At 38.5% G+C, this 18,946-nt stretch overlaps 1 protein-coding gene across 2 annotated transcripts in view; it reads left to right on the top strand.

Annotated features, from left to right (window-relative positions):
- Positions 1 to 18,946, top strand: part of ppargc1a (PPARG coactivator 1 alpha) — a 752,174-nt gene that overhangs the window by 392,110 nt on the left and 341,118 nt on the right. Inside the window, exon 1 of one of the 2 annotated variants that reach the window (XM_008111282.3) lies at positions 7,864 to 8,823. The exons of the other annotated variant lie outside the window; for it this stretch is intronic. Within the exon in view, the coding sequence (XP_008109489.2) occupies positions 8,743 to 8,823 (81 nt within the window). The 5' untranslated portion in view covers positions 7,864 to 8,742. Of the gene's footprint in view, positions 1 to 7,863; positions 8,824 to 18,946 lie in introns of those variants that run through there. 2 annotated transcript variants of the gene reach the window in all.

Below are 18,946 nucleotides of genomic sequence, written 5' to 3'. Positions count from 1 at the left end.
GAAAGGTGATGTGATAAATTGGTCAAGAGGGCCCTCATGAGGCTGGGGTGTTTCTTAGTGTATCCTAGCAGGAAACTGTTGTCTCTTTTAAACTCACTATTGATGAACTAGAGTTTGTAGATACATTCCTAGTCTGCTCTTTCTTTTTCCAATCTTTCTTTGTAGTTTTTTGTATGTTTAAGGACAGCTGTTCTGAAGTTAGAAATGTTGGAGATAGCAATTTTCTCAAGCCTCCTCTATCCAATGTTTTGTCTGTTTATATACTGTGTTGTTTATTTCCTGAAGTATATGTCTTCTTTGGTTTTCAGTTTTCTTAGCTCTATGTATTTGAGGCAGTAGGAGGGGCTGCAGACCATGTAACTGTTTCAGTAACTGTTTAGAATGCAGTTTAAAAGGATGACAGTTGAGGCTTCAGTCTGTTGGAGTACAGAAGCTAGTGTCTGAAATTAGAAATCAGTTGAGGCTTGAGTCTGTTTGAGTATAGAAGCCAGTGTTAGAAGTTAAAAGTCAGTTGAGGCTTGAGTTCTTTGGAAGTAGACTGTTTTAAAAGAGAGCTATACAGAGCAATATAGTTTTAAAGAGATTGTTAAAGACTATAAGTTAAAGATACAAACTGGAACATTTTAAAATCTTAACCTGACAAGAAATGTGCCTGTATATTTATTTTTTTTAAAAATAATTTTATTAAGTATTTTTGCATACAGGTTTAAAATAGTGGGGTTCAAAAATGGGAGAGGGAAGTAGGGGGTAGGAAGGAGGGGGTGGGGCTGGGAGAGAGGTTATAGAAGAGGGGGGAGGAAAAAGGGAAAAGGAGGAGAAACAAAAGCAGAGTGGGTGGGTTTTAGGAGGGGGGTAGGGGGAGGGGGCTAGAGAGAGGTTCGGGAGAGTCGGTTGAGTCTTTGGATGTCAGAGAGTAGACCCCTTGTGGTGTCAGCTATTCCATGGGTAACTGTCCATTTGGGAGGGGGGTCCGTTTGCCTCCTGAAGCGACATGTTGTGTTGCTAGATTTGTATATTTCTGTTTGTTATTATGGAATTTCTTCGAGGTATGTCCGTCTTTTCCTTATGTATTCTTCAAATATTGACCAGTCGGTTTCTTTTATTGGTTGTCCATGGTGTTTCTTCATCAGGAAGGTTAGTCTGTCCATGGTCTTTATTTCCCATACTTTTAATAGCCATTGATTGATTGAAGGGATCTGGTTTGTTCTCCATAGTTTGGCGAAGGCAATCCTGGCTCCTATAACCAGATAGTTTAGAATTTTTTTCCTCATTTGTGTTCAATTTCAAAATTTTAAGACCCAATAGGTATAGTTCTGGTCTCATATGTAGTTTCTTTCCCATTATTTTTACACATTCTTCATGGATTTTTTTCCAGTACCTCTTTGTTTCGGGACAGGACCACCACATGTGGTAGAAACTGCCCTCATTCACCTGGCACTTCCAACATTTTATTTGAATATTTTTGTTGTAATGGCTTATTTTTTTGGAGTGATGTACCATCTGTAAATCATTTTGTATTGATTTTCTTTTAAGTCGGTTGCATATGTGTGTTTTATATTTTTCTTCCAGATTGATTCCCATTCCTCATATCTTATAGGCCTTCCTATGTCTTTGAACCATTGCACCATGCTTCCCTTAATTTGTTCTTCCTCAGTATTCCACTCCAAGAGTTTCTTATATATCTTTGTAATTAATTTGTTTTCAGACTCTAGAATTTTGTCCCATTCTGAGTCTTTCTTCATGAAGCCGTCTTGTTTATCCTTAATGTATTCTTCCTTTGTGCCTGTATATTTAAATACATGAAGTTGCGAGTAAAACAAACATGTTATTTTAAAGAAGTTTACTTGAATCTTTGTCTGCTGAGAGCATTGAATAGAAACAAGATATTTACACGCCCAGTGATATTCCATTATCCAATAAACTAAAGGAACACTCCTGAAACTTTGCTACCCAATATGGTTGATCCTAACAGGTCATAATCCCCAATATGATCCTAATAGGCTGTAAACTAAGGAATCCAAAAAAATGGAATGCCCAGAAAGATAGTAGTGTTCTGCAACTGGTTTTTCTATATTCTAATGCCAAATGCCTTATTTTTGACCATTTATCCTCTGGCACAGAGAATGGCCAGTTTGCCCAATGTTCCGAAAGGCATTGGTGATAGAGGATTGCTTGTATCACATTAAGGAATGAATAAGTGGCAGTATTTTTAATACTGTGGGTGATATAATTAGGCCCTGTGATGACATTTCCCAAGTAGATCTATGAGATAAGTTGACATCTAAATTTGAGGCAAGGTTTTCTACCTGTCTCTGCATCCATGTTGTGTGTCCCCTATAGGCAAGTAACTGTTTGAGATTGGGAGACTATTTGTAAGCATGAGGCCTGCTTTGTAGAGCAGTTTCAGTACCATCACAATGTTTTGAGCTTTTTATACACAAATAGATTATTGTATTTCTGGACATCTCACAAGATGACTTGTCTCATTGGAAAATGTGATGATGCTCAATAAAGTCAAAGGCAGTTGGAAAGGGGAAAACCATATTACTGGTAGATAGACTCAATCAAAGAAACCACAGACTTGAGTTTGTAGAACTTGTCAATAACAAGGTTTCTTTGAAGTCTCTCATTTATAGGGATTGCCATAAGTTGAAGCTGATTTGACAGCTCATAAAAAGTACAATAAGAGCAATCAAGTTAGCTTCCTAAAAATGAAATCATCTTAAGTCTGGAGCATGGGAGGTGAAGAGCAGCTTTAAGCACTGTACAGCTGTCTACAATAACTGTCCACAGAAGATTCACTTCTGCTTAAGGATAATTCACTGTTTGCATGACACATATTTGCAGTGCAAAGGGTGTGTGCCTCCCAGTGGATATAGTGAAGTAGGAAGAGAAAACATGTCTCTGAAGATACATAGAGATGTGTGCTAAGAGTCTACTCAGGTTTTGAGGCAAATCTTTACAGAGACTGGAGAACTTTTTTCAGAATGCCCATACCTCTTTATTAATTCAGTCATTTAGCACACTGAGTAATTGTTATAACTTTGAAATGAATATTTTCATAAATCCCCCAGTTAGGGCAGGTATATAGATGAATCTTTTTGCTATAGTTCTTTGAAGACATGAGTTACCACAATATATATGATCCTAAAGGAACTTTGGTTGATTTTTTTTCTAATTTAATATTTCCCAGGCCCATCAAAACCAAATCTCTGAACCATGCTTTGAATGTTTCTTTACTACTCATATCTGGAATGTCACCCTTTCTATGCATAATCATGTGGTACATCCCACATGTTTACCGACACATTTTACTTTAATCCCTTATTATGTACTTTATCTTTATCTTGCCTTTCCCCCATTATAGGAACTTTAGACAGTGTTTACAGAAACTCTCAGAGGTTAGTAGGCTACATTATCACACAAGGGAATATCGGAGAGCCACACACCACCTTGTTCCTCTTCCCCCATTGAGAAACCAAACTTTTTGTTATCTCCTAAGATCATCATTTCCTCTAGGCAGTGATGGTGACATTTTTTGTCATGTTTCAAGCTGTCCCCCTCGCGGGCCATTTTAGACTTAGGAGATAACATTATCTTAAAACAGGAAGTGATCAGGAAGTAACTAATTGTTCACTGAGTCCCTTCAGGGAGATAGGGCAGTCTACAAATAAATAATAATAATAATAATAATAATAATAATAATAATAATAATAATAATAATTATTATTATTATTTCCTGTTTTGAAAAGAGGACTCTTCTAGACTTAAGTGGGCTACTGACCCCCATGATGAAAATTCTCACCATGGCCCCTAGAATGTTTTGGGGGACAAAAAAAAAATCAAACCAGCTTACAATTAAAAAGACATGGTTAAAAATCCACAAGATTCAAAAATTAAAACCAGATAAAACAATCAAAGAAATTAAAAATACATTGAATGATTAAATAGCAAAACAATTAGCAATTATACAATTCATTGTATAATATGGTTCTTACATAATCACTTGTCAAATGCCTGTCAGAATAGAAAAATATTTTCTATAAATATTTACCACTATCAGATACTTTGAAGATGCTAGCCACAGATGCAGCTAAAACATCAGGAGAAAATGCTGCTAGAACATGGCAATACAGCCTGGAAACCACACAACATTCCAGAAAAAATACTTGCTTCTCTGCAAAAAAAAAAAAGTAAGGAGGGTGGCAGTTTAACTTCTTTGGGAAGACAGTTTCATAACTTCGGAGAAGACACTGAGAAGATCCTCTCCCATGTTCACACCAGATGTATTTTTGACTAGGGCAGAGAAAGAACCCCCAGCAGATCTTAAAGATCTATAAGTGACAATACAGTCTTTCAAATAGCCTGGATCTGAGCTGTGTATGACTTTACAAGTCACAATCAGGACTTTCAATTGTTCCTGGTTATTTGGATGGTTCCCTAGCAAGCAATCTAAATTACTATAATGCACTCTACATATGGGTGTAGTTCTTTGGACCAGTTGATATTTACAAAAACCCTTCAAAGGCAGTTCCACATAAAATGATTATAGGAACTCAGTAGTGTTGGTCCAAGTAAATGTGCCCCAACACATCATTCCAGTTGAACCAGGGCTCTGCCATTGCTGGACAGTATCACTTCATGATCAGAAGGAGAACCTTCGTGATTATTACTCATGTTTCAAACTGGTATTGAAAAAAAGTAGTTTCATTGTGTGGATGATTACATAGGAAATCCTGGAACTGATCTGAGGCCTGGATGGCGATTACACAAACCACTGAGGCTGGCCTCGAACCAGTTCCAGGATCTCCAGGATCTGTGGCTTGACAGCCACAACAAATGTGAGTATTTTTTTATTCCCTTCCTCCTGGAATGTGTGTACCAGTGGAGCACTTCAGGTGTCTGCAAAGGGATTTGCATTTCACTCTGGATATGGTTTATATTGGAGCATTCCGATGCACATTAAGGGCTTCCATGTTGTACCCCACCTCGAGCTGCAAGGAGCGGCAAGTAATAAATGCATTATTATTATTTCTTTTGAACTTTCCCCTGACTTTGCTTGTATCATTTTAAAATCTATAAACTATGCTGCAGTGCATTTTCATTGTGTACATTGCCTAGCTACCATATTTTGACATTAGCTTGAAGCTGCATTAAATGGTTGGCATAGATGAGGCCTGACAGGAGTGAGGATACAATCAGGGATGAATTTGCCATCCATGTGGCAGGCGATATACTAGTTGCCCCTGCAGCACACAGTATGTATGGTTTGTGATGAGAAGAACTGAATTTGAAAAACCAATCAGTTTAAATCATTGATACAACCACTAGGGGGGAAAGTTGAATTTAAATTGCTTTCAAATTGAGTTGTCAACTTTCTAATTAATATATTACCCTAATAAGAATGCATACTAAGGGGCTGCTACCACAGTGAAACTTACTGGTTTGGAAGTAAAATCTACTACTCAGAATACAATCAAAAACATCTGGCCATGTAGCTGATATACCTTTTTGAGCTACAGACGCTAGATTAATCTACAAAGAATTCTTATTTGTTTTATATTAGGGATTTAAATCTTTGATAATTCAATTCTCAAAGGAAGCAATAAGTAGGTTTAGCAGTTTTCTTCTTGTTGCAAGAAAGTTTTGAAAAATGCACAGGTTTCAAAGACTATTAGAAGTTTGAGACGTCTTCTGTGCAAATTTCGCACCTGGTACTTTTTGCACCGAAACAAACATTCCCTGTGCAGAAAATTATGTTTTCTTTGCAAAAAATGTCCAGAGCTGTGAAGATTTTCCTAATACATGACAAACACATTTTGACCACTTTGAAAATATTTTTAATATTCTTTCCATCCCTACTGTATACATTGCAAAAACAAAACAAAAAACAAAAACAAAAAAAAACTAAGCAAGGTCATTTATTGGAAGATAAAGTTTGTAGACTTTTCCAAAAGCAAGGGAACCATTATGGAAAGAATGGAGTTTATCATCAACCACTTCAGCTCTTTTGCTAAAATGTTTATTGAAGAAAGTATATAAAAAAGGGAAAAGGACAAATCCAAAAGAGATAGTCAGAATATCAAATGCAATACACAAAAGAAGCCAGAGTTTAGTAGCAGTAATCCAAAAATGCCAGGGTAAACAACAAAACTAAGGAATCCAAAAAAACACAGAATTAATCCAAGGTATTTCCATGAACAGGAAGCTTTCCAAGATAAATTATCCAAAGGTACATAGGCATAAACAGGAACATGAAACAGGAATCTTGACAATATAGGTACCATGAACTTGGAAACATGAAGAGGAGACCAATCCCCATTAGCAACATCTCCTCTGAAAAGCCTGAAGCCAAACCACTTAATTTAAGCCTGTCCAGGTTCCCATGACATCATGCCTAATGCATCTGGACTTCAATATTTTATCTCGAATCCACTGGGAATATCTAGTTTACCTGCTTTTCACGTCTAATCTACACTCCCTTGAAACTTCCTTGTCTTCCCAAGGCCTTTTCTCAAGGGAACTGGCATTTTAATTTTCCCCTGTTGCCTGGGAATGATCTAAAGAATTCCAAACATCAGTCTGGTCAGCCTGATCTGCCTGCAATTCCCCCTGAACACTCACAAATGCCTCATGTTGGAACCCATCACCCCCCTCATCCTCTGAACATTCAGAAAAATCCTCTGACACTTGCCAGGCTACAACAATTCCTTTAGTAAGCATGTACATTATGGCCACTATTGAAATTAGGGGGATATATAATCACATTTTTTGTATTTGGCAATGTTTTGGGGATTCAGTCTTAAGCAAGATTATACACTGTACAGTTTGCACTGTACTACCTCACCAGATGGACTGCTTTGCCATGTCATATGCTGCTTGCTGTCCTCTTTCAGGATGGTACCCATGACATGACACACATGTACTTCTGGCCAGGCTCCATCAGGAAAGGGAAGAGCAAGTACTATATGCCACTGCTATGGCAACATGGGAGGCTTCATGTGTTGCCTTCAGGACAATGGGGAGAAGCTGGGCAGTGATGGTTTCCCCTGTGGGATGTGGGTTGGGATAATGCAGGGTGTGGAGTGATGGGTTCTCCACGGCCCCCACTGGGACCCCATGGATTCACCACAATGCGTGGTAAATCCATGGTCTTTTGTGATGAAGTCCTGTATCTTTGTTCTGAATCCACAGATTCAACCAACCACAACTATAAAATAATAATAAAAAACCTCCAAAAAGTAACCCTTCATTTTGCCACATGCTGAACACTACATTGATGTCTAGGTGTACCCTGATATAACCTCCCGCCATTTTACAGATCCACAAGTTCTTTTCACTCATTTAAGTTTTTCATTATTTCATATAAGAGATACCATTTTACTATGCCATTGTTTTTTAATGTGTCTTGATCATCTATTCATTTTTTCTCTGTGGGGGTGATGGAACGAAACCCCAGTAAATACTGAGACTCTGCAATACCAGATTATATGATAGGCCAGAGACATTTATTAATGCAGAATTTTAAACAATGAAACATCCAATTTTAAAATTTAAACTTCTTCTTAGAAACCATGGTTAAGACACCTGTGCACTCACACCTCCTGAATTTTAGGTTCTTCAGTGGAAAAGTATGCCTTTTTTGTTTTTGCACAACTGTAGTGTAGTGTAAGGGCAAAAGGGGAGTGTTTACAAGTGTAGTGATTAATTCCTCCCTGCCCTCCCCATAGATATGAATGGCACTCATTCACATCTTTGAGGAAAATGAAGATTTGATGAGGATAATAGGAAAGATGAAAGATAATAATCATCATCATCATCATCATCATCATCATCATCTTTATTTGTAACCCACCCTATCTCCCCAAGGGAACTCAGGGCGGCTGTTCCCAGCAGCTGATGACTCCAGTCACTAAGAATCACTCCCAAATACTGGACAACATGTTAAATGTTTGCTTTAAGAACCACGTATGAACATAAGATTCCTATATGCCTGTCCTGTGGTGCAATGGATTAAACTCTTGTGGCAGGACTGCTGACTAGAAGTTTGGGTTGATGTCCTGAAGGTTGTTTGTTCAAATCTGTCGAGAGCATGGATGAGCTCCTTCTGTCAGCTCCAGCTCCCTATGCGGGGACATGAGAGAAGCATCCCACAAGGATGTTAAAACATCTGGGCATCCCCTGGGCAACGCCCTTGCAGATGGCCAATTCTCTCACACCAGAAGCAACTTGCTGTTTCTCAAGTCGCTCTCGACACACACAAAAAATCCTGTCATTACTGATAGTATCTTGATTTTCCTCAAAATAATTTTTCTTTCTGGATTTTTTTAAAGTTGTGTTTTTATAGTACCATTTACTAAGAACATGGGGCAGTGGAAATGTCTTGAAAATATTTTGTTAAACATCACATTCTATCCCCCCATGCCCCCTTTTTTGTATTTAATTAGAGCTCTTTTATTTGCCCCAGTGCTTTTTCTCCTGCCTAAGCTATTGTGGAGCCTAATGCTTTGCACTTTCCTAGACCTCTCTGCACATCTTAGAATACATCAGTACTTTTTCAAAAAGTAATTTGATTCTCCCCCACAAAGCGGGTTCTTCCTATCAATCCCCCCATCTTGTGGCATGACATTTTCTTCATGACAGTCTGTCTCTGAACTGCACTTGCTGCTGCGGTGGTTAAAAGGCTTACAAAGAGAGTCTAACAGCCAGTGGCCAATCGAGATTGTGCAAGCCACATCTGCTATGGATGAAACACGCACGAGGGAGAATAAGGACTTGGAGGAAGACTGGATAAAAGGGCTGCGGCGGGAACCTAGCTGGCAGGTCAGTGATATAAAGGTGTCTGTGAATGCTTGAAAGTGCCTTATTATGTCTTAAGTGGCAGTAATCTCTAAACTTTGTAGGCTAAAGTAGAAATGAAAAACGTTAAGTTGATTTGCAGCTCAGCAGTTTATGAAAGCAGATTCGCAGGGAATCAGTGATCATTATGCTTTCATTGTCTTGGAAAGAATGGTTAGGCGATTCCAAATCTTTTTAGTTCAAATTACAGGAGGAAAAAAAGAGAAGCAGGGCTTCGTAAATCCGTAGACATTTCTAAATTTATGCTTCCCTTAATAATGGTACTTACATTAACAAGCTGCAGGTGTGCACTGCACTATTAAAGGAAATGCGTGGGTCTCTCTCTCTGTCTGTCTCTTTCTCTCCCTCTCTCACATCAAATGTAAGTTTATTTCATTAGAAAAAAACAAAATGCAACACCTGCCAGCCTACTGTTTCCACCATGTCACAGTAATTTGTAACAAGGATTTTTCTGTTTTGCTTTGCTTAAACTTCATTTAATGATTTTGACCCCTTTCTTGTAATGCCTGATATCCACGCCTGCTTTATTATGCAGAGCTAATAGTGGGTATGCATGCATGCATGTCCTCCTGAAGGCAAAGGCAGTTTTCATTAAGGTGAGCATTGCATGGCAATAGTGTTTACACTCTGCAATACCTGTTTCGAATTTGCAGAATTAGATATTACCATTTCATAAACCGATAAATGAAATCCTCTGCTAAGCACCACTGAGTGGCTTTGATTGCTCTTTACATTCCCTCCTACACAGCATCTCTGCACTTTTTTTCTGCTCTGCTGCATTTTAATTAGACAATCAACAATATTGAAGAGATATGTCACAACGGCAGTTTCTTCCTTCTCTTGACACTCCTCACAATCTGTGTATTTGGGGATGCCGTTGTTAACACATTTTGATAAAGTACTAATGTGATCTGTTTCTGTCATGTGAAACTGCTCAAAAGTGCGAGCTAAAAAAAGATTACCATGCACCAACAAATACTTTCTTCCCTATGACAATTAAAAATATTCTAAATTCACTAGAATTTTCCTCACTTCATATTGGGGAAAAAGAACCATAACTGTAATCTGTACTACTGCAGTATGACCTTGGTTATCCTGAGGACATGCAATACTTTGAAATGATTAAGGATTCAGGAGCAGAACTTCTGTTTATATAGTGGAACAGTGGGAACTACTGGGTGGATTTTAATAACTAAGGTAGTTGGAAAAAATCAAAAGCTGAAGAAATGCCATTTGATTTTACATTATGAATAGATATACATTTGCTTTTTGAAGCCCTGTCCTGAAGGTGAAAAACATGTTAAAGTCAGATAGTTATTGAAAGAGTATTGATAGAATAGTCTACATTTAGACCAAATTTAGACATTACTGGAGTAGTGTAATCACTTGCCCATAACATTCCCATCATTACTATGATATAAAAGAGAAATGGAATATATATAGTATATATCCTCTTTTTTGACATCAAGCTGCATTAGATTTATTCAATCTCTTGCTTTTAAATCCATGGGGTTTAAAATACATGAGGGCCAAACTGGAAATGCTTACAATGTGATTCAGCTAGTCCATATGATTTTGACATTTTGGAGGAGCATAGAAAAGTGGAAGCCACATCACACTGAAGAATATAAAGATCCATCTTTTAACATATACATACATGTTTGCTCAAATTGATCATCTTTCTGTTTCAAGTGTAAGCAAATATCAAGCTTGATATATCTACTACATTTTTACAAGCCTGAAACTTACCAGGTAACCTTATACACAGGTCTACATGGTATTTTCTACCTGGAGCAAAAATTAGGGATTTTGATATGACTCATGGATAAATCAATGGAGAAAGGAAAGTACTAGGGTTGCTTCAGGGGGATATACATATAGTATTAGCTCTCAAAAAGAAGGAACAACTCCTTTCTTTGAGTAGAGTGGCAGAAGGCGAGAGTTTAGTCCATTCCAAGAGAACCTAAAAGAAACATCTGCCTCTACTCTCTTGGCACTCCTTTGAAGACAAGTGTCACCGGGCCATCACTGCCATCACTGTCATTTGAGTGAGTAGTATGTGTCAATGCTTTTTTTCAACTTCTCCTAGGAAGGACTAAGCTTTCATCTTTCACAACTCTACTCAGAGAAGACAAAAGTTCTTTCATAGATCAAAGTTAACGTACGGTAGTTACATCGACTGTGGATGAGTTGATCCGCCCATGGGTTGATTTTTGGACTAAAATGTATAGACTTTATACATGGCTATACACAATGCTTGGGAAGAAGTACTCTGAACAAGACATCACTGAACACATACTCAGCCCAATGTCAATCTTGTATTCATTTACCTTGTATTCATCCCTGTCTGTTTCCAAAATACACTCCAGCTCTGATGGACCTTAATAAATTTGTCAATATCTGTTTCATAAATAGGAGTACCTATCAGGCTTGTTGAGTCTCCAGCATAAATGGCTGGAATTAAGAGTCAGCTAGCATTAAGATCATGAACTGGAAAGTTCTTCATTTACACCTTGCTTCTTCTATGATGTCACTAGCCGTAAGTCAGCCACTGCATTGGCCCATGCATCTATTTGAAATAATAGTGGTTTATCCAGTATAGATTGTTGAAATTATGTATGTGAAGCACTTCAGCAACACTATATAAATGTTAATATTACCTTTGCTAGTATCATTATTATTGACGGAGGATTTAGGATCACAGTGGGAGTACAAAGGGAGTGAGTGAACATTGTGAGATAGTGTTTGATCAGGCTGCTACTTCCTCTTGCTTCTAATAACAAGGCTGTTGGGAAACTGAGCCAAATAAAACAGGTGAATTTAAGTTCAAGAGACCCCAGATGAGTCTCCATTTGATAGGATAGAGTTTAAAAGCTCTTCCTGACAGGCAATGAAATAACTGTAATACGAATAAATCTTGGCCATGGAATTTTTTTTAATACTGGGGAAATATAGTAACTCTGAAGTATTATTTGATATCTTTCCTTTGATTTATTTTATGGTGAGGGTGGGAATAATGCAGTACTCTAGATATTGTTGTGCCACAACTTTCATCATATCTAGTCTTTGTAGCTGATGTTTGAAACTTTCCAACAGTATTCACTGTTATGAATCTTTCACATTTCTCCACCCTCTTTAGAACTTTAGAGACATATTGTTGACACAGAAATGGGTTGCATTTGCTCTCGACTATGGGATATTGCCAAAACAATAATTGAGTCAACATTTAAAATGTACTTATTGAATTCTTGTATTTATATAGCAGCTACATAATACACATTTTCTGAGCAGCCTACAAAAACAAATAGAACATTAAATTCAATGTGAAATAATAAAAAGTATTAGAATTAAAACATTCATAGTCTTAAAATAACAATGGTTTGAGTGGGAAAACATAGTAATAAGGCATGCCTGTTTATATGTTTGGATTTATCTGGTTGTACACCAATACAGTTTTGATATAGGAGTTATAGAAACCATTTAGTTGAAATAATGTGTAAATTCCCTTGTTAATTCCTGTTCTATGGTCTGTGAAATCTTTTCTAAAGCTTATGAAATTTCTGTTCTTCAATTAATAAGCATTTGGCCTAAAGAAATTATTCTTTCACATGTAGTGTGATTTAAAAAACATACAAAAATGGTTGAAGTTTGAATTTAAGGGGAGTTTTGTCTTCCACCATCAAAATGAGCATCGCTGTTATTTTTAAAGGTGAAATCAATGGATAGAGTAACATGGGACACAAGCCAATTATGATAAGCAGTTTTAGGTACAATTGAATCTGGTGTTAGAGAGTTGAGAACATGTTCAACTTTTTCATTGAACTTCATAGAATGTAGAGTGTTCAACAGAAGCATTTGTACGTGTCTAATTAGAATTTAAAAATATATGCGCGTTGGAGCTAACTGCAAAGTAAGTGAGTATAAGTATGCAGCCTAACCTTGGGAGTATTGCACCTGCCATGTTTATGTTATCATCAGTACAAGTAGTTCTGAAACAAGTGTCATCAACTTCTTAGTAGCTTTCTTTCATCGCTAATAATGTGTGTAAGTGTGATGCCCTTTTCCACAAACCACCAGTTTCATTCAAGAGGGCAGTTCATCCCATTATCATGTGGTGAGCTGCTCCCCTCACAACACAAGGCACTGGTGTCTGAAAAGTAAACTGAGTATAGACCCAACCATTCAACATTCAAGTCTCTGATAGTTCATCTCTAACATTATTTGTGGAACATACTTACTAACATGGGTTATTGGCTATTCAGGATACCAACACAAATCAACACAAATCACGTTTTATTGATTAGCCCATCGGCCGTATCAAAACATTTAACACATAGACATACATACAACATACAACATACAACATACAACCCGCGGTAAAAAAAGAAGTTAAAATAAACAAGCTGTTAACAAGACCCCGTTCAGGTCAAATATCTGCATCACCTGCACAGTTTACCCCAATTGATTCCAGATATGCAATTCTCAGTTGTGTGGCTTTGAATAGGAAAAGGGCTGTTTTGTGTGTTATTTTAGGATTCTGGCCGGCCAACAAAAATGAAATTTTAATATGTGGGTCCCAGTGTGTTTTGTGAATAATGTATGGCCCGAGGCATTGGTGTCTCTCTTTCTTATACAATTCACAGCTGAACAAAACATGTGCAATATCCTCCACCTCTGATGCTCCGCAAATACAAAATCGTTCGTTGTATGGAACATGATTAAACCTTCCGTGTTTGACCATCGTATCCAGCTGCTCAAAACGGGCTCTGGTAAATACCCTCCTGAGATGTTTAGGCATTTCTGTCTTTAGATACCTGGCTGTTTGGAAAGTATGTTTAAAACGGCTTAACCATTTCAATGAGCCAGCTTTACTCAGGGTAGCAATGTCTTTTTGGCCTTCTATATCCAGTACTCGTTGAGCCACTATTTTTGGGTCTAGTTCTTCTAAGAGATTTGGATACCGAATCGGAAGTCCACAACTACTAATGTATTTTGTCAGATGAACTAGCCAAGAGGACTGATGTTGATTTTCTATCTGCTCTAACAGGCACAGTTTTGGCAGTCTATCATTTGCCATGGCAATCAATTTTATCCAGTACTTGTAGGCCCTGATTTTAGATAAGCCATCAACTGTGTATACTCCCAGTTCCGCTCTTACTGCAGCAGCTGGAGTCGTCCTGTCTACTCCTAGAAAACTTCGCAGGTGCTGTGATTGTGATTGCTCTAATAATGGTACCTGGTTTAGACCCCAAACTTCAGCTCCATATAAAAGCATGGGGGTAACCTTCGCTTTATACACTTTAAGAAGTGGGTCTAAAGATCCTGGTTGGCTGTGAGTTGTTAATTTAAGCAGTTGGTTTACACGTACTCTCGCCCTGACTGAGCTTCTTTGATGATGTGGTAGCCAAGAGCCAGTCTCAGAAAAAACAATTCCCAGGTACGTGAAAGTGCAAACTTGCTCTATTGATTCACCATCCAGGAACCAGCTATGTCTGTTATGTCGTTTGCCAAATACCATTATTTTTGACTTTGATTTATTAATAGTTAGAGCGTTGTTATGACAATAAGTGTTAAATCTTCTCAGCAGCCTACGTAGCCCGACTTGCGAGTATGATAATAAAATCATATCATCTGCATATAGTAGGATGTTAAAGTGTGTTTTACACAACTTAGGCATATGTACCTCTGGGTCCTTCAGCTGTTCGGGGAGATCATTTACGTATAAGCTAAATAACAGTGGTGCTAATATACATCCTTGTCTGACCCCTTTGTATGTTTCTACACTGTTTGTCATGGCTCCTTGCGTCCCGAATCGCACTTTCAGGAAGGTGTTTGTGTAAAGTGCTTTGATTAGTGCCAGCAGTCTGGGTTCCATATTGAGATCAGTTAATTTTTTCCATAACGTCTCTCTATTTACAGTATCAAATGCTGCACTAAGATCTATAAAAGCAGCATACAGTTGTTTCCCTCTGCTGACATATTTTGCAATTGTATGATTTAAAACAAAGCAATTGTCAATAGTTGATCTATTCTGCCTGAAGCCAGCCTGTTCTTCAACAAGGATATGTTTTTCTTTTTCCCAGCATTCAGCTCTGTTCAGGAGATATCTGGCATATATCTTGGCCACAATATCAATTAGGCTAATTGGCCTGTAGGAACCAGGGTCTTTTTTGTTCCCTTTTTTGTAAACCGGGACAACTATAGCCATCTTCCATCCAACTGGAATCTGGCAGATGTTATTTATGTGTGTAAATAAGCCTGCTAACAGGGGGGCCCACCAATCCAGATGTGTTTTAAATAGCACAGCGGGTAAATAATCTTCCCCTGGGGCTTTATTGGTCTTCAAATTATTTATAATACATCTGATCTCATCTTCTGTTACTGGTGGCCAAAGGGGCAGGGCTTTTATTGATAGATCTTTACCTCGTGACTGTGTCTCTGGAGGTTCTGTGGAGGCAAACAGGTGGGAGTAGTAATTTTCCCAGTCCTCTGCAGGAATAGGTATGTCAAATGTAAATTTCCTTTCCTTCAAAATTCCAGCTACTGTGTGCCAAAAGATAGCTGAGTTGTGACTCTTAGCTGAGCACTCAAGCCCTGACCAGATCGAGACTGTATGATTTTTCTTTTTTGTTTTTATAAGTTTCTTATATTCTCGTCTCAGGGTTAGCATTTCTAATTGAGGATTTACAAGATGTTGTCCCTGAGCACGTCTCATTGCCAATCTCAGCTTTGTTCTCTGAAGTTGGCATTCTTTGTCAAACCAGGGCGCTCTGCTCAAGTAAGGACCTTTAGGAGTGGATTTTGTGACAAGATGTTCCTTTAGACTGCCACAGATATTTGTAAATGCATTAGAGACTGTCTGCCAATCTGCTGAGTGTGACTGAATTATTGAGTTCCAGTTTGTAATATCCTCTGTTTTGAGGCTATTGGCTATGGCTGTCATGTCTACTTTGGTCCAGGCAAGTCTTTTGTTTTGTATCACCTCAGTGTTGGCCATAATCCAGTTATCATTCCTATTATTTGGTCTTAAATCTGAGGGGCCCAAGAATTTCACACACACTGGTTGATGGTCACTTTCTTCCCTCAAAAGTACTTTGATCTGTGAAAAAAGATTGGCCTTGCCTGTTGAGACACATATAAAATCTAAGGCACTGCTTGTATGGCTAGAATGAAATGTATAGGGGTATATATAATTATAATTATTGTTATTGTTCTTACCTCCTAGGATTTGTAAATTGCACTTCAAGATCAGTGATGCCAGACTTATACCAGACCTATTGATCTTTTTGTCTCTTGAGTACCATTTTGGGTGATTTTTAATAAAATCATGTGGAAGGCCACCATATTGGGCTAGATCATGTATAGATGGGCCTAATTTAGCATTAAAATCTCCAAGTAAAATAATTATTGCTTGGGTATACGCTACTGTTAGTTCTTCCACTATTATCTCTAGCTGTACCCAGGCATCAGGACTGTAATAGGAGGATGTGAGTGGTGGGATATAGACATTTATCAATATAAGCTCCATTTCTTTATAACTAAACTTAATGGCCAATATATTGTGGATATCATCCCCCTTGCACAATCTCTCCCCTTGCCACTGTAATTCCTCCTTAATACATATACATAGGCCCCCTGAGGCACGCCCTTTGTTCCCTCTTTTCTGAGCAGGTGTGTGCCAACATTGAAATCCAGGTAATTGTATTGGGTCAACCCCTTCTACCAGCCAAGTCTCTTGTAGTGCTATTATCTCAAAATCAGATAAGAATCTCACCAGTTCACAATCAACAATCTCTTTCCAGCCAGCTACATTCCAGGTTACAATCTGGATTGGTCTTACTGTCTCTAAGTGTTCTGGTTGGCCAGGTTGTATGAGTATTGAAGATTCTGACAGTCAATTCATGTCTGAGGCTGGTACGATGCCACCAATATCCCCATTGAAAACACAGTTGTTGTGGGGATCTCTTTTCTCCTTTCTGGTTTGCCGCAGATGTTGTAGTTGTTGTATTTCTTCAGCAGTAGTATTATTCTGTCTTGATGTTGAGGGTACACTCATTCCTTCCCTGGGAGGTAGATCATGGATAGGGGGTCTGCTGTCATCCCTCCTAGGTACCAAGACCTGTATTGGAGACAAGGTGGGGGTCTCGTCCTCCTCATTCAGCTCCAGTAGGTCATTAACATTAACAGGGCCCACTTCTAAGTCCATCTCAGCCTGTGGGGACTCATCAGTGGACATTAAGCCCACCAATGGCTCAACCATGTCCCCTATGGTGGTCGCTACAGTCTCAAGATGATCCAATCCAAAGTCAATGTCTCGCTGATCACCACAGGTTGCACTGCTCAGGATCGTAGACTGATTCTGTGTTGGTTTGCTGTCAGCCTTGGCTGGACTGGACTGTGGCCTATTCCTGCCAGAAGTCTCCCTGGGGGCTAATAGGCTGGGTCTGCCCACTTCCACAGGCATGTCATCACCATGCATGGGAGTTATCAGTGGGCTGATGTCCAGGTCACGGAAAACCCTCATGGGAGCTATTTGGAATTTAAGCAGGAAGAGCTTCATCTTCATCAGCATAGATGGTAATGTTGATTGTTCAAAGGTCATTACGATTTTCTTATCTGCAGATACTTGGGGTAGCCACTCAACTTTAAGCAGGTCAACACTTTGGGGATGTATATGTAGTAACTGACCCAACGATGTTCTAATAGCTCTGAATGACCTCCATCTGCCCTTATTTATGTTGTTATGAGCAATTCGCAGCATTATCTGGTTTGCTTGTAGGATCCTATTACACTTAGTAGAAGTAAGTGAGTAACCCCTAGTTGCCTTTGTGCAAGGCTTTTCGTCCGTTGCCTCCCTTCTGGGCCCCATACCATCAGCCTGAACTGTGCTTTCTCTTAGGGCCGTATTCCTCTGGACAAAAGAGTCAAAAGACAGTCTGAGCTGCTCAATCTGATTTGCTACATTCTTTAGTTTATCAAAAATAAATGTCACTGTTTTAACAGTCAGTAAACATTGCTGCATCAATGCACTGGTGGAGTTCGTCTGCTGCAACAGCTCAGGTTGTTTTAACTCAGTAATTAGTGAGCTTGTTCCAGGCGTATCTCCTCTACACAAATCCAAGGACACTCCTTCTTGATATGCTGTGGAGTTGTTACCGGAGTTTCTGTTTTCTTTATCCAAGGATAAGAAGCTGTTATCGGTAAATAATGAGTTCAATTCTGGCGTACTCACGGTTTCCACAAATAGATCATCTATCTTGAGTTGTTTAGAAGGTTTTTGATGTTTTAGTGTCTCTGGGCTTGTCCTTGTCCGTTTCTTCTTGTTTTTCTTATTCCCCATTTGCAGAGGCAAAGATTAGTTGCGAGAGATGCGATAAAATAAAATACTAATAAAATAAGGCAAACTTTAAAACTTTAAAAACATAAAAACAACAAAGATACCGGAGCTCAATTAGGCACGTCTGATTACTCCGGCGCCATCTTGCCCTTTCAGGATACCATCTAAATAATGAAGCCCGTTGAGAGTTACTGAGGATTTTCATTGGCAGACTTTCTTGTACTTCTTCACTCCTTCGACACTTTCAGGTATTCAAGAGGGAATGTGCTGGCAGTATATATCTCCAAGTATAGTCACTGACCAAAATGAGCTTCTAGTTTTTGCACTTACACTACAATTTCAATGAAATGAACAAGATGCATTGTCAAACACTGTTCTCATCTGTTCCTATGGGAATTTAATAGTAGAAGCTCCCAATGAGCTATAAATTTGTGACTAAACACTACCTTGATGAACTGTTTCTTAACTGATGACATCTTTCTGATGTGTTTTCATGTTTGTAATGATGATGCTAGGAATATAAGGAAAGTACATGCAGTTTAACTTACCTATATCCATCAAAATAAGTCCTATCTAGGAAGCATACAGTAGAATTTCTCTCCAGGCAATGTTGTGATATGCTTTCACCAGAGTTCATTAATTTCAGTAGAGTTTTCTACTATCTAGGGTTTCCTGTTTCTGTAGTAAATTCAGGAAAATATCCCCCTTCCCCACATACAAAGGTTGTACTGTATAAGGATAATGAGTTAG

The sequence above is a fragment of the Anolis carolinensis genome, chromosome 5 (assembly GCF_035594765.1).
Source record: "Anolis carolinensis isolate JA03-04 chromosome 5, rAnoCar3.1.pri, whole genome shotgun sequence".
Taxonomy (NCBI): Eukaryota; Metazoa; Chordata; class Lepidosauria; order Squamata; family Dactyloidae; genus Anolis; species Anolis carolinensis.
The sequence above is the reverse complement of the archived record's forward strand: the minus strand, read 5'-3'. Positions and strand labels throughout refer to the sequence as shown.